Consider the following 23571-nt stretch of genomic DNA (forward strand, 5'->3'; position numbering starts at 1 on the left):
AAACAGGAAGTCGGCTGCTCCTTCAAGTCTGAAAAAGATGCATGTGTATACTACTTGCTAGGGTCGGCGCATGCAAGCTTTGGAGAAAATCTGTCCACGTGAAGATCAGCTGCTGCGTTGTTATGCATGGGACGTGTGTCTTGGTTGCCTAGCTGCATGGATTATGTGCTGCCGAGTTATGGATAAAAGACGTGTCTCCCTTTATACACAAAATCACGCTGGCTGTCTCAGTGCTTCCAGTCCATGGAGAAAAATGTTTTTCGACTCAAGACAAAAATTGTCTTCAAATCTTTTACCATACAAACCGGTTTTGGTCAAGACAAACATAAGCCATTTGATCTAAATTCCACTTCTTTGCTGTTAGTTTTTGATTGGCTACATTCTGTTGACAAAAACACTATGTTTGTAAGGTTGCATTATTTCATAGGGATGCCGTTTTATTTCAGAGTTTTCGATCAGGTGTTATGGACAGTGCCTTATATTATGACAAGTGACAGCTCACATGCTTCTAGAAAGTATCCATGAAGATTCTACACAAGATTACACTCAGACAAGTCGGATCTCATGCAATCGTTCAGATGGGCCTTTGAAGGCATCCGAACTCTCCCAAGTGTCGAGAAGCTTATTCCAATGCATCCGTTTGGACGACAGTGCAACACCGTCCGGACACTAGGTCAAGCTTTCTGAGTCCTTTAAGTATATGGATTTCCGAGAAGACACTAATTGGGAAAGTATTCAGCAACCGTCCGGACGTACGGGCAACATCGTCCGGACGCTCTTTAGTGTTCCAAAAGATTCCAATTTTCCTTTACTGATGCGGAAAGGAATCACAGCTATGACCATCCGGACACTAGAGCAACACGTCCGGACGGGGTCTTGATATGGGAAGCTTTCAGCGCTATTTTGGAAAGGCAGTTGCAGTTGACCGTCCGGACGCTCGGTCAAGCCGTTCGGACGCCCCTCATTGTTTGGAGGCTTCTGAACACATCTCAGTATTTTTATCATAACTTTTTGCTCAAGTATCGGATTGAGACAAAATTGGTGTCGTTGAAAAGCTAACAAAAAATTCTACAAATTTACCATCCGGATGGCTTATAGAAACGTCCGGACGGAAAGATCAAGCATCTGGACGCTCTCCAGAATTCGAGAAGTTTTGGAATTTCTTTTCAGACACGGAAACAATTGACCGTCCGAACGAAGACTGTCATCCGGATGCACGTGCCAGAGACTCCGATTCTAACTAGAATTAGGACTTGTAAAGCCTATAAATAAGAGGTTCTAGGCATGTATTATATCATGAATTTAGTAGTGAATTCTTTGTTGCTTAGAGAGGGTGTTTAGGGTGATATTGAAGATCTGCTAGCTCTCTAGCCGTTGTCGTTGTGTGCTCTTTGGTTCATGTGAAGTCTATCTTAGGGAAGAACCCTATGGTAAAGGATTCCATTGAAAATCTCTTCAAGTAGATGACTTGGTTGGGATGCGTTCACGTTGGATTACGCGTCATAGTTCAAGGTACAACCACTGCATCAGGGGTATGTGAGTACTATTGCTTTGTAACTAGCTTTGTTTTCTGAATAATGAAAATCCTAGGTTTGGCTGTCCCGAAGTGATTTTTCTCTTAACTGAGTTTCCATTTCGTTGACAAAATATATGTCTCCTTTAATTTCTGCATTTTGATATTTTGTTGCACACTATCACACACACACGGTTAATTAGAAGTCATAGTTTATTTTCAATTGGTATTAGAGCGAGTACACTATGTTTAAAGGATTTAATTCTTGAGTGTGATACTTATCTTTTTGTGACTTCTATTTTTTTGTTAACACATTTTATCATGAATTTTTCTCAGTTATCTGAAAAGAATTCTGATATTGAGCTCTTTAAAGTTTTTGATAAATTGAGAAAAAATTCTAAAGTTTCTCATAAAGAGCTCAAAAAGGTGAAGCAAGAAAAAGAGTCTTTGATTATTCAGTTATCTGAATCACATGTTTTGATTGACTCTTTGAAATATGAGAATACCATGTTGCTTAATACTGTTGATGCACTTGAAAATAAATTGGAAAAATTTTCTAGTGACAATTTGAAAAGCATGCTTTGTATTCATACAGATATTTCTAATAAGCCTGATTTAGTTATTGATGATTTGAGTGCTTCTACTTCACATGCTTCTGATTCTGAATCAAATTACATTGTTATTAAGCTTGTGATAGTAGATACAGGTTGTTTAGAAAATTCTTGCTTAATAATCATGTGATGTCAAAGTCCAATGAATTAGGAACACAAGGTAAGTTTGTTCCTACTTGTCATAATTGTGAGAAGATTGATCATATTAGACCAAATTTTTATTTGTTGAAATCCCACAGGCCTTGGATTAAGCAAGATGCTCCGAGAAAATGTAAAGTTGAAAATTCTTCCTTATCTAAATATGTCCCTCCGCATAGGAGACATATAAAAGGTAAGGGCAATATTATTTGTGAGAATGTTAACCTTAAATCTACAGAGACTGTCAAGAAGCATTCAAACAAAAGAAGCCTGCCCATCTGTCATCACTGCGGCATCACCAGGCACATCCGACCCATGTCCACAGCTCCAGGCTCACAAGATGAAGGTTCAAAGGAAGCTGCCAACAAAAGCTACATCAGGCACTCTACCTTCGACGACACATCATGCTCTACGGCATCAGCAGAAATTTGTTCCTGCCAATCAGAGTGGCAAACCAAAGAAGAACAAATCAAGGCGCTACAAGAGAAAGCCACAGAAGCCCAATAGCAACCACGGCTATGAGGTGTTGCTGAGCTTGATGCAAGGTATGCTAATGAGAATGGCCAACATGGACAAAACCTGCAAACCACCTCCACGGGTCAAGCAAGTATGGGTCAAGAATGATGAGACCATTCACCCCTTGAGGGGGAGTGGACTCACCTAGTAAAGGTGAAGTCTCACCATGCCTAGGATTTTGATTCTTAAATCCAAATGCATGTTAGGTATGTTTGCGTTGCATTGTTTATCGTGTCACATCTTATTCATGCCTTGCATTCTGTCTAAGGAATCATTTATTTTATCCCCGATATTTTCTCTTGTTGTCTTGAGAGCTTTCTGCAGGTACTATTTGGGGATGACAAAAAAAGCACATCAAGCTGCTGTTTTTCTGTCTTGGTAAATTCTAAACATTTCGTGTGAACATGTTTGATTTTATCACACATGCTAGGAAGTGTTTGTGCATTTATTTTCATTTAGCATGTTTTTGTTGTTTTTCTGTCTTATTTTTCGACATAAAAAAAATAAATAAAAATAAAAATTGGGGGAGAAGATGCGAAAATTTTATATTTTCTTTTGACAGCTTTTCAGATATTGCATGTCTTTTTGCCTTATATCTCAGTTCATTGTGCATTTATTGAATATGCTTATATATAATTGAGAGTTTATGACTGATATCTGTTAAGTTTTCATGTGTATCTTAATGCTAGATAGTTACTTTTCTCATGCGATGAAAAATTGTGCATTATCCAAAGCTCCCTTAAGGAACATTTTTTTTTTTCCTGTTTGATTTTTGCTTTTAAAAATTCTGATAAGAGAGATTTTTTGTGCTAAGATGATCAAATTGACCAACTCTCTAGTTGAACCTAGAACTTAAAAATTATGGCATTCTTTCTAGATTGCAGTACCAAGTGATAAAAATCATTTAAAATTAAGAAAATATGGATGAATAAAAAGATCCATTGCTTTTGTGCTATAAATCTATTCTTGAAATTGCCCCTATAGAAACAGTCAGTGACCAAATCATTGCGGAAATAGACGGTCACTAAAAGACTAAGTAAAAGAAAAGTGCTGCATCTTAGGGGGAGTGTATCAGATGAGGGTGGCTAGGCCCTAGTAAGATAAGGTTTGACTTTTGACTGATCTGACATTGATTTTCTCTCTTGTTTAGAAAATCCAGTTGTTTTAAATCATATTAGCAAACATCATACCTTATTGAGAAAGCTTTCACACACACGCATTGCATGAGTTGAGAAATCTATTTAAAAATTTATATCTGCATGGAAATTTGTGCTTATTGAATACTTAACTCTCAATTATATCTTTGTATATTTCTAAAATGCTATTTGACTGTTTTATCAGTTGATTATACATGCGTGTTCTGAAGCTATTTTTAGGGAAAATATACACGTCCGGACACGCGGGGTCCTGCCGATTGCTAATCTGGTAGTGGACCGTTCAGACGAGTGTGTACCACTTCTGGACGTGTTCTTTTCAAGTATTCTTTTTGCCGCTTACTTTCTTTGTCATTCACACTGCACTGCATTGTTCTCTTATTTTTGTCATGTTGTGAGTTTTTCTCGTAGATTTCTACTGAGATTTTGGCATTCTTTGCACATCTCTTCTCATTTCATTGTTTTTATTGTGTCTTCCTTTGTTCTTTTAAAGTTCTTGTGCTTTTTAGAATATTGGAATATTTTCTTGAGATATTGTGCATCAAAATCCTTTTTTGTCTGTGTGTTGGGTTGATATTGATATATCTGGATCATTTGGATTGCGATATTTGCTTTTGTAATTCTTGTGCATCCAAATTGCAAGCTGTCATAATACAACATTCTTTTCAGAACTAACAGGAACTAATATTTCTTTATGGTATTATTTTTGGATAGATTTATGTTAAATCTTTTCAGGAATATGTTGTCTAGCAGCTCCCAGCACAATGTCTGACAGATAGATCATTTGGAAAACTGACTGTTGTTGAAGTCATATGTTCAAACTCCAAAGGTCTCAGGATTTAGATGAGCTTTTTTCCTAGCTCATACAGAGTCTACCGTAACCTCTTCCTCCAAATCTTCACTAGCTAGAGTTTCAGCGGTGAATCTTCTTTATCAACTTGCAGACCAGTTATTTAGAGGATTTCATTCTGCGGATGATCGATTTCGAGCTAGAAGACTCAAGTGATTGAAAATTTTCTGTTTATGGTTTCCTAGCTTCAGGAGCAAGAAGCCGAAGTGGCTCAATTTCAGAAGATTTGGTGTCTTGAGGTTTTGTTTTCCTCTTTTGGTTATTTGAGTTTTTGTTGAGACACTTTACTATTATCCTTGTTTTTTTGGATTTCAGTAATTGTGGTTTTTCTATATGTACTTTGTTTACCCTTTGTCCTTTTGAGACAAAAAATGAGAGTATTTGTAATATTTGGACCGGAATTGCATTTTTACCCAGTCAAGTATTTTTTGTCTTAGAATGGCCAAATTGGGAGTTCGTTAGTTTTTCAATAGCTACATTATGTTGACAAAATCACTGTGTTTGTAAGGTTGCATTATTTCACAGGGATGTCGTTTTATTTCAAAGTCTTCAGGTGTTATAGACAGTGCCTTATATTATGACAAATGATAGCTCACATGCTTCTAGAAGACGTCCATGAAGATTCTACACAAGATTCCACTCAGACAAGTCGGATCCCATGCAACCGTCCGGACAGGCCTTTGAAGGTGTCCGGACTCTCCCAAGTGTCAAGAAGCTTATGCTAGTGCACCCGTTCGGACGACAAGGCAACATCGTCCGGACGCTAGGTCAAGCTTTCTGAGTCATTCAAGAAGACATTGATTGGGAAAGTATTCTGGGACCATCCGGACGTATAGGCAACATCGTCTGGACGCTTTTTAGTGTCCCAAAAGATTCCAGTTTTCCTTTACTGATGCGGAAAGGAATCACAGATGTGACCGTCCGGACGAGGTCTTGATATGGGAAGCTTTAAGTGCTATTTTGGAAAGGCAGTTGCAATTGACCGTCCGGACGCTCGGTCAAGCCGTCTGGACGCCCCTTACTGTCTGGAGGCTTCTGAACACATCTCAGTACTTTTATCATAACTTTTTGCTCAAGTATCAGATTGAGACAAAATTGGTGCCGTTGGAAAGCTAAAAAAAAATGATACAAATTAACCATCTAGATGGCTTATAGAAACACGTCTGGGAGGTGCAGCTCCGGATGGAAAGATCAAGCTTCCGGACGCTCTCCAGAATTTGAGAAGTTTCGAAATTCCTTTTCAGACACGGAAACAGTTGACCATCCGGACGTGCGTGCCAGAGACTCCGATTCTGACTAGAATTAGGACTTGTAAAGCCTATAAATAAGAAGTTCTAGGCATGTATTATATCATGAATTCAGTAGTGAATTCCTTGTAGCTTAGAGAGGGTCTTTAGGGAGATATTAAAGATCTGCTAGCTCTCTAGCCGTTGCCGTTGTGTGATCTTTGGTTCGTGTGAAGTCTATCTTAGGGAGGAGCTCTAAGGTAAATGATTCCATTGAAGACCCCTTTAAGTAGGTGACTTGGTTGGGAGGCGTTCGAGTTGGGTTACGCGTCAGAGTTCAAGGTACAACCACTGCATCAGGGGTATATGAGTCCCACTGCTTTGTAACTAGCTTTGTCTTTTGAATAGTGAAAATCCTGGGTTTGGATGCCCCAGAGTGATTTTTCTCTTAACTGAGTTTCCACTTCATTAACAAAATATATGTCTTCTTTAATTTCCTCATTTTGATATTTTGTTGCACACTATCACACACACGCGGTTAATTAGAAGTCGTAGTTTATTTTCATTTGCAATTGCACATAAACACCGTTATTTTCTCTCAATGACCTGATAAACACTAAAACACCAAAACTAGCAAAAGACATTAGAAATTAACTAAATTAAAGGCTTAAAAAATGAAAATTAAGGGGTCCAAATATGCAATATTTGGCACTCATCAGGTGGCGAAACCACCACAATTTTTCATGGAAGCAGAACCAACCAGTGAATCAAGGGGGGGCCCTCATCAAGCCCATAATCAATACACCCCCAAATTTCATCAAACCGGTTCATCATTAGGGTCGTCCAGCGCAGCCAGCACCGGCATATCAAGCACCCACTCAAGTACCAGTCTCTTCTTCACAACCCACTCTAGAGGAATCTCTCAAAGCCTTCGTGCAGATTACAAGCCAAACCATTACTGAAGTGGAGAATGCCACCATGGTGAACACCCAGGTGATTGCCAAGGTAGAGGTTCAGATGGGTCAAATGGCTAATCACTTGGGTGAAAGAGAGAAGGGAAAGCTCCCCAATCAACCCGTGCCAAACTCCAAGTTGTAGTTCAATGGGGGGAGTTCATCAAATGCTGTGCAGGGGCAGGAGCAAGTGCAAGCTGTTGTCACACTTAGGTTAGGGAGACAAGTGGACAACCAAGTAATTATTCCTGAAGAGAACCCTACTGCACAAGAAGAGCAAGGAAGTGGCAGCACAGAGGAGAGAAATGTAGAGCCATCTATAGCCACTGTTAAGATTCCTCCTAGGTCATTTGTACCTAAGGCACCCTACCCTAACAGATTGCTTATGCCCAAGAATGGAGGAAAGTTTGAAAACATCATGAAGGTATTCAAGCAAGTTCAGATCAACATCTTGTTTTTGGATGTCATCCAGCAAGTACCGTCTTATGCCAAGTTCTTGAAGGACTTAATCACTACCAAGAGGAAGTCGAATGTCCCAAAGAAGGTTTGTTTGACCTAGCAAGTCAGCTCAATCCTCCAATGCAAGTTGCCCATCAAGTACAAGGACCCTAGGTGTCCTACTATCTCTTGCACGATAGGAGTCAGCCGGATTAAGAAGGCCTTACTTGATCTTGGAGCTCGCATCAATCTCGTACCCTATTCAATTTACCTACAATTGGAGTTAGGAGAATTGAAGCCCACCTCCATGACACTTCAGTTGGCTGACCGGTCAGTTAAGATCCCACGGGAATTGTTGAGGATGTTTTGATTAAGGTTGACAAGTTCTATTTCCCCATGGATTTCATAGTGCTTGATACAGAGCCGATTGAGAATGTTGGAGTTCAGATACCGGTGATCTTAGGGAGACCATTCTTAGCTACCGCTAATGCCCTAATCAAATGTAGAATGGAGGTGATGAAGATCTCTTTCGATAACATGATGGTGGAGCTGGACATCTTTGAGATCAACAAGAAGCCGAGGGAATGTGATGAGATCAGAAGTGTCTGCTTGATCGAGGAGATTATTGATGAAGCTGTAAAAGGATCAAGCATTGTAGACCCTCTGGAAGCATGTCTTGCTTAGTTTGGAGAGGATTTGGACTTGGATAAGTTACTTGAGCAGGCGGATGCCATTCTGGAGTTTGCTCCTTTGGAAAGTAAGGAGAAGGAGGAGGAGCAGTACTTGAGCCTCCCAAGAAGAAACTTAAGACCTTACCAGACAATCTCAAGTATTTGTTCCTAGGTCCAGCAAACACTTTGCCTGTGATCATAGCTTTAGATTTACTTGCTGCTCAAGAGGAGAAATTGTTGGATGTCTTGAAGGAGCACAAGGAAGCTATAGGCTGGACCATTGAAGACATAACGAGAATTAGCCCTTCGGTGGTGATGCACAAGATACATCTAGAGGAGGACGCCAAGCCATCGAGGGAGCCACAAAGAAGGCTCAACCCAGTTATGGAAGAAGTTGTGCGAGCTGAAGTGATTAAGCTGTTGGATGCAGGTATCATCTATCCAATTTCTAACAGCAAGTGGGTGAGCCCAATTCATGTTGTGCCCAAGAAAGCTGCAGTGGCGGTAGTGCAAAACAAGGACGGCGAGTTGGTGCCAACTCGAGTTCAGTTAGGATGGAGAGTTTGCATCGACTACCACAAGTTGAACACCGCCAACAGGAATGATCATTTTCCACTCTCATTCATTGATCAGATGGTAGAGCGATTGGCAGGGCACGAGTACTATTACTTTTTGGATGGTCATTCTGGATATAACTAGGTCCCTGTGGACCTGGTTATCAATGTAAAAATCGAAATTGACTTCTAAAAATAAAGTGTGTGGAACAAGTGTCAACAAAAATTAAGCACAGCGGAAAATAAAAGACACACAGTTTTTCCGGACCAATACTGATTGACGTCCGGATGGTGACATTTGAATTGTGATTCTTGCCTTATTTATGATCGCGTCCGGACGGGAAACCACATCGTCTGGACGGTGTGTCAATCTTCCCATATTCTGAACTTGGAAAGAATTGGAAGCTGATCGATCACTGATGGACGTCCAGACGGGATGCTGAGAGGTCTGGACGGATGCAAGCTGGAACAGAAGATTCTCGATACAGTTTAGGGTCCGGACAGAAAAGATACGTCCTCCGGACGGATGATGCCGGTCTGTCTGGCGTCCGGTCAGGATGAACACGTCGTCCGGACGGCTAACAGGGAATCTAAAATCTTCTATCTTTTTCGCAGTGCAGAGTCTTCTGAAAATGCTCTGACAAGTGGAATCCCTTTTTACAGCATCTTTACACATAAGTGATTTTGTCCAAACACAGAATGAGGCCAAAATACTAACAAACTCCCCCTTTGGCCATTCTGGGACAAAAATCACTTGACCGGTTTGGAAATACAATCCCGGTCCAAAAATTAAAAATTACTCCCCCTTTTTGCCACTAAGGGACAAAGGGTAAAACAGAGTAATAAAAACTAACTGTCATAAAAATTACTCCCCCTAACGGTCTCAGAAGGACCCGGTAAACAGAGTAATATTAGTTTAAGTTTTTAACAAAATAACAGAAACTAACAAAATGTCTCAAAATAACAAAAAAACAATAAAACAGAGGGAAATCAAACATCCTCTGGCATGTGTACAGTCTGAGCTGCAACATCCTCATCATCACTGCTGTCCGGATGATGGACTCGAAGGCACTCCTGAAGGTCCAAATGGGTCTGCTCCACCCGCTTGTTGATGGACCGCACTTCGAGCTGCAAGGAGGAGATGGACTGCCGCTTGGTGGACATTCCTCCTTGAATGGCAGCTAAGGCCTCCATGATCTGAGAATAATTAGCCTCTGGCTCAGATGGAGGGACGGTATGAGAGGATGAAGCCACGTCTGGAAAAGCAACATGCATAGCAGCAGGCATGTCATCATCAGAATCCTCTCGTCGCAACTGCGCATTCGACTTCATTAGTGTTTGTTTGCTGAGGGGCTGCTGGATCTTCATCCTAGGCTCTCCATTCACATTGATACCCGACTGAAGGATGATCTGAGTGATTAAACAGCCGAAGGGGAGATCGGTATTGCTCTCATCACGAGCCTCGAGCATGACTCCCAGAATATGCTTGCAAAGACAGAAAGGCAAGCGAAGATGAACATCATAAACAAACCTGTGCCCTCTTTAATATCAGATCACTGCGCCTGGCAACTGGCCAGAGATTGTGCTAAACAATTTTGGCCAACATACGATGAGCCGAAGCTAGTGCACCAATCCTGATATTAGTTGGACGCCCCTCACCCTGTGGAACGGCATGGAAGAACTCTCGGAGATCGTCCATAGATGGAGGAAGCACCAACTCATTGTAAGAACTGGCAGGCAGATCAAGGACTGGTACTCCAAGGAACCGACTGATGGTTTGGGGAACTACAGTGATGATGTGTCCGTCAACAGTGGATTGCAGTACCATCCCATGCTCATCATCCTAAGCCACCTCAAGGTTGGCATAGAAGAGCCTGACTAGCCTGGTGAGGGCGATGCAGGCACAAGTGTAGAGGTAGCCCTAGTGATAGGTCTGGATAGTCTCATAAATGCTATCCAATGGAGGCACCATGATGTCAGCACGAACCACGTTTCGCTCAGCGAGGACATTGCGGTCCATGATCTTGGCTTGGAAAGCACTCTGCTCTTCCTCTGTCCTCTGGCAGACCCGGCGCTGGAAGCTGATTGCAGACATGATTTCTGCAAAAGAACCAACAAGAATTTTTGCCAAAAATAATCCAAAAAATATATTCTTGTTAGTGTAATAAAAATTTGGTAGAATAACAGCAGTAACAAGGACTTTTGTAAAAAATAAAAACAGAGAATATCACAATTAAGTCCAAAGAATTTCAGCATGGCAGATATCCCAAAAAAAAATTCCAAAAAAAAAATCTAACAGTTGCGAAATAAACTGAAAGAAATAAGACAAGAAAAGAAAATACCTGGAATGGGAGTGAGAATGCACACAAAAAAATGAGATCACTCCAAAAACTCAAGAAATCACTCACAAAGTGCCAAAGGAAGGATTTTGTGGGGTATGGAAGAGTGAGATCAGCGATCTGGGCTATTTATAGCCTCTGTGGGGTGCCCGTTCGGACAGTGTTTTGATGACGTCCGGACGCGCGCTACTTCGGAAAGGAGCAAAACGGTTACGCACGTCCGGATGAAATAAATTACCCGTCCACCCGAGGATGACAGCTCACGTCCGGACGTGGAACGGAATCCGTCTGGACGACAAAAAGCCGTCCGTTCGGACTGCTAAACTCCACACTGAAACACCAGAAAAACTAAGGAAAATTTTACAGAGATAAAATTTTCTCAAGTCAGTGTCAGAACATGCATGTATAATCAACTGATAACACAATCAGAGAGCATCTCAAAACTAAACAGAGATATAAAAGAGAGTTGTGATTTTAATTAGCACAAATATTTTTCCTGGTCATAGAAAATTCAAATAGACAACTCAACTCACTCAATGCACGTGTGTGTGTGAAGACTCTTTTCCCACAAGGTATGACTTTCAATATTTTGACCAATAGCAACCAGATTTTCTTAGACAGGAGAGAAAATAAATGGAAGATAAGCCAAAAGTCAAACCTTACTAGGGCCTAGCCACCCTCATCTGATACACTCCCCCTGCGATGCAGTACCTAAGTGATTTACTTGTACCATGAAGGACAACGTAAATGTTTTACTTGCACGTAAAGGGCAAGGCATAAAGCAAATGTAGCACATAAGCAGAGAATATATACTGTAAAGCATAGATTTCATACGATTAACTGCTTGTTTCTTATGGTGCTGCAAACTATAGGGAGTGCCAGAGTTTATAGGCTCTAGGTTCAACTAGCATGAGGTCAATTTGGTCATCTTATCAAAAACTTATTCTTTTATCCAGAATTTCTAGAAACAAAGAGGTCAGAGAAGGAAAGATGTACCTTTAGGGGAGCCCGGGATAGTGCACTTTTTCATCGCGTGAGGAAAAGAAGCTATCCTACTTTTTGCATAAACAGGAAAAACACTTGGCCAATATGGGCAAAAATACATGCAATATCTAAAACGCCAAGAGAAAATAAATCCTACAAATTCTCCCCATTTTTTTTTTTTAAAGAAAAAAACAACAAGCAATATGGAAATGACATCATATGCAAAGGCAAGATCAAACCTGTATACGCTCAATGATGCCACTACAGAAAAACAGTCGCTCGACCTGCTTTTTCTGTCTTCCCTAAAAAGTACCTGCAGAGTTCTCTCAAGAAACATAGGGGGCAAACACAACTGGTTCCTAGATTGCATATAACAATATGTCAAGTAAACTGAGCAATCAAACCTGATGCCATAGGATTAGGAACTAAATCCTAGGCATGGACACCCGAAACTGCTAGGTGCGTCTGTACCCCCTCATGGGGTAGATGGTCTCATCTTTCTTAACCCATACCTGCTTCACCCGTGGAGATGGTTTGCAGGTCATGTCCATATTGGCCATACTCTTTAGCATATCTTGCATCAGGCTCAGCAACCCTTCATAGCCATGGTTGCTAGTGGGCTTCTGCGGCTTCCTCTTGTAGTGCTTTGGTTTGTTCTTCTTTGATTTGCCACTCTGATAGGCAGGAACAAACTGCTGCTGATGCCGTAAAGCCTGAAGTGCCGTAGAAGGTAGAGTGCCTGATGTAGCTCTTGTTGGCAGCTTCCTCTGAACCTTCAACTTCTGGAGCTGTGGACATTTGGATCGGATGTGAACGGTGATGCCGCAGTTATGACAGGTGGGCAAGCTTCTTTTGTTTGAATGCTTCTTGACATTCTCTGCAAAATTATGGTTAGCATTCTTACAAATAACATTGCCATTACCTTTTATATGTCTCCTATGCGGAGGGACATATTTTGATTAGGAAGAATCATCAACTTCACTTTTCCTCATAGCATCCTGCTTAATCCAAGGCCTGTGGGATTTCAACAAATAACAATTTGGCCTAATATGACCAATTTTTTCACAATTATGACAAGTAGGAACAAACTTACCTTATGTTCCTGATTCCTTGGGCTTGGGCATCACACAATTATTCAAGCAAGAATTATCCAAACAAGTAGTGCCTATTATCACAGGCTTAATAATAGTGGAATCTAATTCAGAATCAGAAGCATGTGAATTAGAAGTACTCAAATCATCAACAATTAAACCATGTTTGTTAGGAACATCTGAATGAATACAAAGCATGCTCTTCAAATTATCACTAGAGAATTTTTTCAAGAGATCTTCAGATTCTTTTAATTTATTCTCAAGTTTATCAATAATGTCAAACAGCATGGTATTTTCAGATCTCAAAGAGTCAACCAAAGCATGTGATTTAGACAATTTCATAATTAATGACTCTTTTTCTTGCTTTACCCTTTTAAGCTCTTTATGTGAAATTTTAGAATGTTGAGCATTCTTCAATTTTTTAAAAACCTTAAAGAGCTTAATATCAGAATCCTCATTAGATAACCGAGAAGAATTCATAATAAAAGGTGTAATAAAAAAAATAGAAGTCACAAAGAGATGAGGATCACACTCAGGAAATAAATCCTAAACAGAGTGTACCTACTCTGATACCAATTGAAAATCGAAATTAACCTCTAAAAATAAAGTGTGTGCAACAAGTGTCAACAAAAATTAAGCACAGTGGAAAGTAAAAGACACACAGATTTTTGTTGACGAAGTGGAAACTCAATCAAGAGAAAAACCACTCCGGGGCAGCCAAACCCAGGAATTCCACTATTCAGAAGACGAAGCTAGATACAACATAGTAACACTCACATGTACTGATGCAGTGGTCGTACCTTGCTCTCTGACGTGTAACCCAACACGAACGCTTCCTAACCAGGTCTCCTACCTGAAGAGGTCTTCAATGGAATTCCTTACCTTAGAGCCGACCTCTAAGATAGACTTCAGCTGTAGCGTAGCACACTTGAAACGGCTTCAGAGGGATCTTAAACTTCTCTGAGCTCTTGTGAAATTCAATACCAAATTCTTGCAATTCTCAATGCCCAGGGGCCTCTATTTATAGGCTGAGGTGCAGAATGGCTGACTGCTGTAATATGTACGGACGCCGTCTGGAAGGTGAACTTGGGCCCTCCAAAAGGACAACTATGCGACAGGATTTTCTAAAAATTTCGCTGAAAATCTTTCTTGTTTAAGAGCCGCGTCCGGACGATGAGACACTGACGTCCGGACGGTCGCACGTCCACTGCAAGTAATTTCCAAATAAAGCTTAGCGTGTCCGGACCAAGGAGGATGAACGTCTGGACGACAATTCTTCAACACGCAATTTCCATATCTGCTATGCGTGCGTTCGGACCAAGAGAGGCAGACGTCCGGACGGTTGAAGTTGAATCAGCAATTTCCTTAACTGATGAGCGCGCGTCCGGACCAATGCTGACTGACGTCTGGACGGTGACATTTGAATTGCGATTCTTACGTTATTTATGATCGCGTCTGGACGAAAAACCACATCGTCCGGACGGTGTGTCAATCTTCCCATATTCTGAACTTGGAAAGAATCGGAAGCTAATCGATCACTGATGGACGTCCGGACGGGATGCTGAGAGGTCCGGACGGTTGCAAGCTGGAACATAAGCTTCTCGATACAGTGTAGGGTCCGAACGGAAAAGATACGTCGTCCGGACGGATGATGCTGGTTTGTCTGGCGTCCGGTCAGGATGAACACATCGTCCGGACGGATGGAACAGTGGACAGATGGGCGTCCAGACGGGATGACACGTCGTCCGGTCGGCTGACAGGGAATCTGAAATCTTCTATCTTTTTCGCAGTGCAGAGTCTTCCGAAAATGCTCTGACAAGTGGAATCCATTTTTACAGCATCTTTACACATAAGTGATTTTGTCTAAACACAGAATGAGGCCAAAATACTAACACAATGCACCCGTTACTTTTTAGCGGTGCATGATCCTTTTGGGACGTTCGCCTACCGTCGCATGCCCTTTGGGTTATGCAATGCACCCATTACTTTTTAGCGATGCATGATTAGCATCTTTTCTGACATGGTAGAATGTTTCCTTGAGATATTCATGGACGACTTCTCTGTCTTCAGTTCAACATTTGAGTGTTTACACCACCTCACTTTAGTTTTGGTGAGGTGCAAAGAAAATAACTTGGTGCTCAACTGGGAGAAGTGTCATTTTATGGTGAAGCATGGAATTGTGCTTAGGCACGTCATTTCTCATCGGGGGATAGCAGTTGACAAGGCAAAGGTGGATCTGATATCCAACCTTCTACCCTCACGTACGGTGAAAGAGGTTCACTTTTTTCTGGGCCATGCAGTGTTAGTTTTTTTATTGGCTGCATTCTGTTGACAAAATCACTATTATGTAATGTTGCCGCTTTCATAGGGATGCCGTATATTTTAGAGTCTTCAGATATTCAGAGTTTATTTCTCTGATGTGGAAAGAGCCGTATTATGACAAGTTGCAAGTGTAACAGGCTTCATGAAGGCTATTTCAGTGTTCAAGGAAGATTCAGAGTAGATTCCAACTCAGAGAAGTCAGATCCCAAGCAACCGTCCGGACGATGTGTGATCCCGTCCAGACACTTTTCAGTTAGCAACATCCGTCCAGACGATGAGAACTTTCCGTCCGAACGCCCATCAGTGTCTAGAAACTTTGAACTGTTCAAGATTGCATCCCTCCGGGCGTAATGGCAAATTGTCCGGACGCTATTAAGAGATTGAGAAGAATCCAGTGTTCAAGTGCATCCGTCCGGATGACGTGGCAATACCGTCCGGACGCCATTCAGTGTTTGACAAGCATTAGGGTTTCTGCCTCAAGACACAGTTATGGGAAGACGGCTGTAACCGTTCGGACAATGTGTGATCTCGTACGGATGATGTCCTCCATAAGGCAAGTTGTGCATATCAAGTTCAACCATACGGACATCAGCCTTTAGGGTCCGAAAGCTCAAAGCCTTATTATGGAAATTACGTACAGCAGAAGTTGACCATCTGGACGATTGGTCAAGCCGTCCGGACGCCATCCAGTATTTTGATCATAACTTTTTGCTCAAATATTGGATTTGGATGAAATTAGTGTCATTGGAAAGCTAACAAAAAATGATACAATCTGACCATCTGGATGGCTAAGAGAAACGTCTGGACGTATTTCAGGATTCGAGGAAGATTTATGCGCACGTCTCAGTGTTTTTATCATAACTCTCTGCTTGAGTATCAGATTGAGACAAAATTGGTGTCGTTGGAAAGCCAAGAAAAAAATCCTACAACTTGAATGTCCCGATGGCATCTAGATGGCCCACCATCCGGACAGAAAGAGAGCAGTGTCCGGACGGCCTCCACGATTGCGTTGTTTCTAAAAAGATATCGCAGAAATTTGTCCGAACGGGGCTAAATTCTATCTTGACGGTCGACAGTCAAAGTTCGTTCCTCAGCAGATTTAGGGTTTCTTTAAGCCTATAAATAGGGGGCTCTAGGCTTGTAAATTGTATGAATTCAGTATCGAATTCCATAAGGCTTTGAAAGGGTGTTTAGGGAGAATCGAAGATCTGCTAGCTCTCAAGCCGTTGCCGGTGTGTGCTCAAGTGTTCGTGTGAAGTCTATCTTAAGGGTCAGCCCTAAGGTAAATGAATCCATCAAAAACCCTTCAGGTAGAAGATCTGGTTGGAGAGCGTTCGTGTTAGGTTACACGTTAGAGTTAAAGGTATGACTACTGCATAGGGTTATGTGAGTACGAGTGTCTTGTAACTAGCTTTGTTTTTGGATAGTGGATTTCCTGGGTTTGGCTGTTCCAGAGTGGTTTTTTCTCTTCATAGAGTTTCCACTTCGTAACAAATATCTTGTCTTATTTAAATTCTGCATTTACGATATTTGTTTGCACACAAACACACACACTTGGTTTAAATTAGAAGTCAATAAATATTTTCATGAAGGATTCTACCGGCGATTCATCCAGGATTTCAACAAGATCACCATGACCTTGTGCAAGTTTATTTTTATGACGATTGCAAGAAGGCATTTGGGGCCTTGAAGAAGATTCTGACGTTCACACCCATCATTCAGCCACCGAGCTGGGGTGCACCTTTTAAGATCATGTGTGACGCGTCAAACTATGCTGTTGGAGCTCTTTTGGGGTAGCACATTGATAAACTCCCCCTTGTCATCTATTATGCAAGCAGGACTCTGAACGATGCCCAGCTCAACTATTCGACCACTGAGAAGGAGTTGTTGGCAGTCATTTTTGCTTTGGACAAGTTTCGATCTTATATTGCTAGGATCGAAAGTCATTATCTACTCGGATCACGCGGCATTGAAGTATCTTTTCTCCAAAAAGGATGCTAAATCTCGACTCATTCGATAGATATTACTGTTGCAAGAGTTTGACATTGAGATTCAGGACAAGAAGGGTTCCGAAAATGTGGTGGCTGATCATCTTTCGAGGATTACCGTGGATTTCACTGAGGAGGCCACCCCCATCTCTAAGACCTTCCTTTATGAGCAGTTGATGCACATTGCTTACACTCATTCACCTTGGTTTGCTGATATAGTAAACTATCTTGTCATCGGTCAAATGCCTTTGCATTGGGGGCGGCAAGATAAGTCCAAGTTCATGTCCATGGTGAAGTACTTTTTCAGGGACGATCCATATCTGTTCAAGTATTGTCCCGATCAGATCATTAGGAGATGCATCCTTGAGCCTGACCAATCCAATGTCATCTCCTTTTGTCATGATCATGCTTGTGGATGCCACTTTAGTGCAAAGAAGACCGCTGTAAAGATTTTGTAGTGCGGATTTTATTGGCCGACCATTTTGCAAGACGCTCACACTTATTGCGTCTCGTGTGAGTGCTGTTAGAAGTTAGGGAGTACTTCACGCCGGAATATGATGCCTCTCAACCCTATTCTTATTGTTAAGATCTTTGATGTGTGGGGCATTGATTTCATGGGACCTTTCCCAAACTCCTTCAGCTATTTTTACATTCTTGTTGCTGTGGACTACGTGTCCAAATGGGTGGAGGCTGTTTCCTGTAAGACCAATGACCACAGAGTTGTGGTTTAGTTTTTAAAAGACACTATATTTGCTCGTTTTGGTACTCCTCGAGCAATTGTTAGTGATGGTGGTAAGCATTTCTGCAGCCGGATTTTCGAGTAGTTGATGAAGAACTATTTCATCACACACAAGGTTGCCACTCCATATCACCCTTAGGCGAATGGTCAAGTGGAGATTTCGAATCGAGAGATCAAAAGGATTTTTGAGATGATGGTGAACCCGTCAAGAAAAGATTGGTCTCTTTGTTTGAACGATGCATTGTAGGCTTGCCGGACAACATCCAAGACATCGATTGGCATTTTCCCCTACTGTCTTGTGTACGGAAAAGCATTCCATCTGCCGGTGGAGTTGGAGCACAGAGCTTACTAGGCCATTAAGCAGCTAAACTTCGATCTCACGAAGGCTGGCTCACAGAGGAAGCTCCAACTCAATGAATTGGAAGAGCTGAGGAATGATGCATATGATTGTGCAAGGTTGTACAAAGCAAGGACGAAGAAGGCTAATGACCAGAGCATTTTGAGACAATCTTTTGAACCTGGTCACAAAGTCCTTCTTTACAATTCACGTCTGCATCTTTTTCCAGGTAAGCTCCAATCTCGATGGATAGGCCCATTACCATCATTGTTCAATCAATTTTTCCTCATGGGGCCATTGAGATTGAGGATCCAAAGAATGGTACTACTTTCAAGGTAAATGGACAAAGACTGAAATCATTCTTGGAGTTGCAGAGCCCGGATGTTAAGACGACCCTTTTAGAGGATCCGAGTTACTCGGAGTGATAGTCGTTAGTTGTAGAAAGTCTGGCTGAAGACTGAAACTTAGCGCTTGGTGGGAGGCAACCCAGCCTTTTCTTTCCCTTAGTTTAGTTCTTTTTAGGTTTGGAATTTTTGGGCTCGAGCACAGTCCCTCCTGTGCTCGAGCGCACTCAGCATCACACATGGGATCGAGCTCACGCTCATCTGTGCTCGAGCTCACTAGGCTCGAGTGCATTGCCTATGTGCTCGAGTGCACACAACATCGCACACCGCATCAGGCTCGCGTACGCTGGGCTCGAGCGCACTCGACCTGGGCTCGAGCACACTCGTGCAGAATTGGTCACGTGATAGCCTTTAAAAACATATCCAGACCTTATTTTTTCATTCTTCCAAAAAACGCTCGAGCTCCCCTTTTTCTCCCTAACGAACGCAGCCACTCCTCCACGCCCATAACTACAGATCCGGCCGTGTTCCACCTTCATTTCGCTGTCCTCTTCCTTGGTAAGCCTTAGAACCCTCTTTTGGGTGCATTCTTGGTAGCTTTCTTCCCCAAAGCTAGTGATTGGCTTACCTTGGAACCCAACACCCAGCAGGTGTTCGACAGATTGCCGCACCCAACTTTAAGCATGAATACCAACCAGGCTTCCACCTTTCACACCTCCAACACCCGTAATGACTTCATTAGTGAGTTTGAGACTAAATTTCGAGACTCACTTCATGATTAAAGAAGAGTTCAAGCATAATGATGAGACGAAGTGGGCTGTTCGAGAATTCAAGCGTCGAATGTGTATTGATGAACATAAGAATATGTTGCTATGATTTGCTGGGTGTGGATTCCAAAACCTTAGTACATTTTCTTTTGTTTTATTTTACTTTATTGAGTTTATGTTTTTTTTTTTCATCAAAATCAAATCTTTTTTGGAACTAGGTTAAGATTTAATTAGTTTAGAAACAAATTTGTTTTTCAAAAACACAATTCCCTGTGGGATCGATCTCGCACTTGCAATCCATAAACTGCAAATGATTCGTGCACTTGCAAGTACATTTAAAATTCACATCAAGTTTTTGGCACTGTTGCCGGGAAATTGTTTGATTTTTGAAAACAATTTATTTCTAAATTGATTTTATCTTTCTACTAGTTATAATTAGGATTTTTATTTTTATTTGTTTTTGTTATTCCTGTTTCTTAAAAAAAAAAAAAAAAAGATTTTTTTTTCTTTTCTTTGTTTTCCTTGTTTTTATTTTATTTTCTTATTATTATTATTATTATTTTATTTTAAAAAAAAAAATAAAAAAATTGGTTGATGTTTTATGTGGGATATTTGCATGTTAAAAAGTAGGGGTAATTACATTTTCCCCCCATGAACTACTAAAAAATGCGAGATGCCCCCATGAACTACCAACTCAACCAAAATAGAGCATTCAACTACCAAAGAAAACCATTTTACCCCATTCCGTCAGTTAGAGGGGTTAAAAGAAACAGTCAATGGGTCATGTGCCGTTTTACATGGGGGCATGTTGGAAGATAGTGGTAGTTCATGGGGGGAAAGAGGAAGATGGTGGTAGTTCATGGGAGAGAAAGATGAAGAAATTGAGGGTAAAACGGCGTGTGACGGTCACGTGACTCGTTCACTGTTTGTTTTAACCCCTTTGACTAACGGAAGGAGGGAAAAGGGTTGTCTTTGGTAGTTGAATGCTCTATTTTGGTTGAGTTGGTAGTTCATGGGGGCATCTCGCATTTTTTGGTAATTCATGGGAGGAAAAGGTAATTACCCCTAAATAGTAAGAGTGAAGCATGGACTTTTCTTATGATAATTATAACAATTTTTCTACACAACATACTTCACCTAGTGGTAGGACACCTACTTCTACCAACTACACTCACAATTCCTACCCACATAAACCATCTTCATATTGTTTCAATCTTTATCATCATGTTAGTGATTGTCTAGAATTTAGACAATTTTCTAATTTATCTTGTGAACAAATGAACACAAATTTCTCTAACCCGAGGCTTGATTTAAATTCCAATTTTTACAACCCGGACTGGAGCAACCATTTTGATTTTTCGTGGCAAGCTCAAGCCACGGGAAATTACGCTCCCCAATACCATGAACTGCACCATCCTGAATATCCATAGTTCAATCACCAATCTTCCAATTATTCATCCTATAATTATCCGGCACAAGAATTACCTTTTGAAGACACAGTCAAAGTATTCATACAGGCAAGTAGCCAGAATATACAAGGGTTTAACCAGACTATACAAGAACTTAAGACCGCCACTTTGAGAGATAGCCAGAATATACAAGAGCTTACAAATGAGATCAGGGATTCAAATCAGTTCACGCATCAAGCTATTGTCAAGATGGAAGGAGAAATTGATTATTTGGTTGCTGAATTCAACCGAATAGAGGAAGAAAGCTTCAAAGTCAGCTGATGGCTCCAGGGAACTACATGATTGATGATGATGATGCTAGCCATTCTTGTCATGAGCATGTCCCTGACACCACTATACTCGAGAGTAAGGAAATTGTGGATAACAATGAGGAGCAAGAAAAAGAGGAGCAAGTTGAGCACAAAGAGGAGCAAATGGAGCAAGTTGAGCAAGATAAGCATAAAGAGAAAATTGAGCCTCCAGCAGATACAAGTCTGTTCAATGATAAGGAAGTGAGTATTAAGCTCCTTCCTTTATCATTGTCCCTTTTGAGACACATCATGAATTCAAAGCTTCAATTCTTCAATGTCTCAAAGAGTCATCGTATGCCAAGATTCTCAAGGATTTATGCAGACAAATGCACAAATCTAGGAATCATCGTCCCAAGAAAATATTTCCAAGCAAGCAAATTGGCTTCCTCAGATGGCAAAATATCCTTCCAGAGTGCTATCAAATTTTAAAGAAGAAAGGGTGGAAGGGATTGGTTGGACAACCACATGATCGGGGAAGGTATGGTAATTTTTATTTTTTATTTTTCGCATTTAATTTTTAAGTTCTTTTTACTTTTTCATTTAATTTCTTTTTGTTTCTGACAGCAAATGACCTTTTGATATTTGTTTCTATTAGAAAATATTGTTGTTAATGTTGTTGACAGGTGTTTTGATGTTTAAGTTTGGGGGACGCCCTGGCCTTGTTCACACCTTGATGTTTCCTTACTTCTGGTAATGTATTTCTATACTACATATTAAGGGCAATGTGTAATTCAAGTTTGGGGGTATAGAAAAACACGCTATCTATTTGTTTGTTTGTTTATTTGTCTTTTTGTTCAAAAAAAAAATTGTTTATTTGTCTTTTTATTCTAGAAATAGATCCAAAAAAAAAAAAAAATTATGTTATATTGTTGATTGAGCATGATTACATTGCAACTGTGGTTTGCATATCATTGGTTTGCTTAACATGTTGAACACTGCACGTATTTAGAAATCTGAATCGTTTGACTTGTCTGCTGGATTAGAGAGACTTCACTTGTTTGAATTATTTATCACAAGCACATTAGCATTGGTTCTGTGAGGTATGAGATTTGAATTGAGGAATATGTGTCTTAAGATTTGTAGGATGATTTGTTGATGAAACTTTGGCTCAAATTCAAAAAAAAAAAAAAAAAAGAAAGAAAGAAAGAAAGAAAGAAAGAAAGAATAATAATAAAATCATCAGTTTGAGTTCTCTTTGAGTAACCGGGCCTCTTGCCTCACTAAGCATTAAGTGTTCGCGTAAAAAGATGAGAAATTCAATTTGGTTGATTGTATGGCTAGTTTGACTTCGTAGCCTTTTTGACTTGAGTAATTAAGCCCTTAGAGATGTATCTACATCAAGTGCCCTAAAACCATTTGGTATGGGAGTTACTGGCCCAACACTCATTACATAGGTCAATTAGAAAGCTTAAGGGAATCAGACACTGCACAGCCTATAAAAAATAAAAATAAATAAATAAATAAATAAATAAAAAAGAGAGAAAAACAATACAAATTTTGATTTAAGCCTTGGTTATTTTCATCTGATGAGATTCCTATGAATTTTGGGGTATACAAACTTTAAGAAAAATTGAAACCTCATGAGTCTATGTTAGTCACACCTTACACTTATTTGGGCATGAGTTGTCTCAATTTTTCAGCTATGAGTTGAATGATTTTTGATGTCCTAATGATATGAGTGTGATGTTCGCCTTGTTAAACTTGCTCATGATGTGTGAACCATGTATTTGGGTGGAAGTCATTGTTTGTCAACATCATAGTGCTTTAAAATGTTTGTGGGCACCATTCTTAGCAAACTCTCACGAGACTTCACTCATCCTATAGGGAGTCCTAAGGGTTTAAAAGGCTTGTTGCATACGCTAAATGTAATCGTTTCTCCCACGAAAGAGGACTTATGTTTCATGCTTTGATTTTGTTTTTTATTTTGTTTTGCTAATGGACTAGCAAAATGTAAGTTTGGGGTATTTGATGAGTGCCAAATATTGCATATGTGGACCCCTTAATTTGCATTTACTAAACCTTTAGTTTTGTTATTTTCTAATGTTTTTTGTTAGTTTTGGTATTTTCGTATTTTGCAAGTCATTGAGAGAAAACAATAGCTTTAAGGTGAAAAATACAAAGTTTGAAAGAAAGCACACTTTGAGAAGACCTAGATGATGTGGTTATGTTCAACCAAATCAAGGAGAGGACTAAATCGGAATTTCTCTAATTGGAGTCAAAATCGGATTAGATTAAATTTTAGATTCTGCACATGTTATAGTATTTTGGCCATAACTT

General features: G+C 40.5%; 1 protein-coding gene across 1 annotated transcript; it reads left to right on the forward strand.

Moving 5' to 3' along the window:
• Nucleotides 1–6986: 6986 nt before the first annotated feature.
• Nucleotides 6987–8769, forward strand: LOC133881082 (uncharacterized). Its single transcript, XM_062320046.1, has 5 exons — nucleotides 6987–7013; nucleotides 7140–7505; nucleotides 7775–8035; nucleotides 8084–8156; nucleotides 8243–8769. Exons 1-5 carry the CDS (start codon nucleotides 6987–6989, stop codon nucleotides 8767–8769), a joined length of 1254 nt encoding a protein of 417 aa, XP_062176030.1.
• Nucleotides 8770–23571: the final 14802 nt, after the last annotated feature.

This window comes from Alnus glutinosa, chromosome 11 (genome assembly GCF_958979055.1).
Source record: "Alnus glutinosa chromosome 11, dhAlnGlut1.1, whole genome shotgun sequence".
Taxonomy (NCBI): Eukaryota; Viridiplantae; Streptophyta; class Magnoliopsida; order Fagales; family Betulaceae; genus Alnus; species Alnus glutinosa.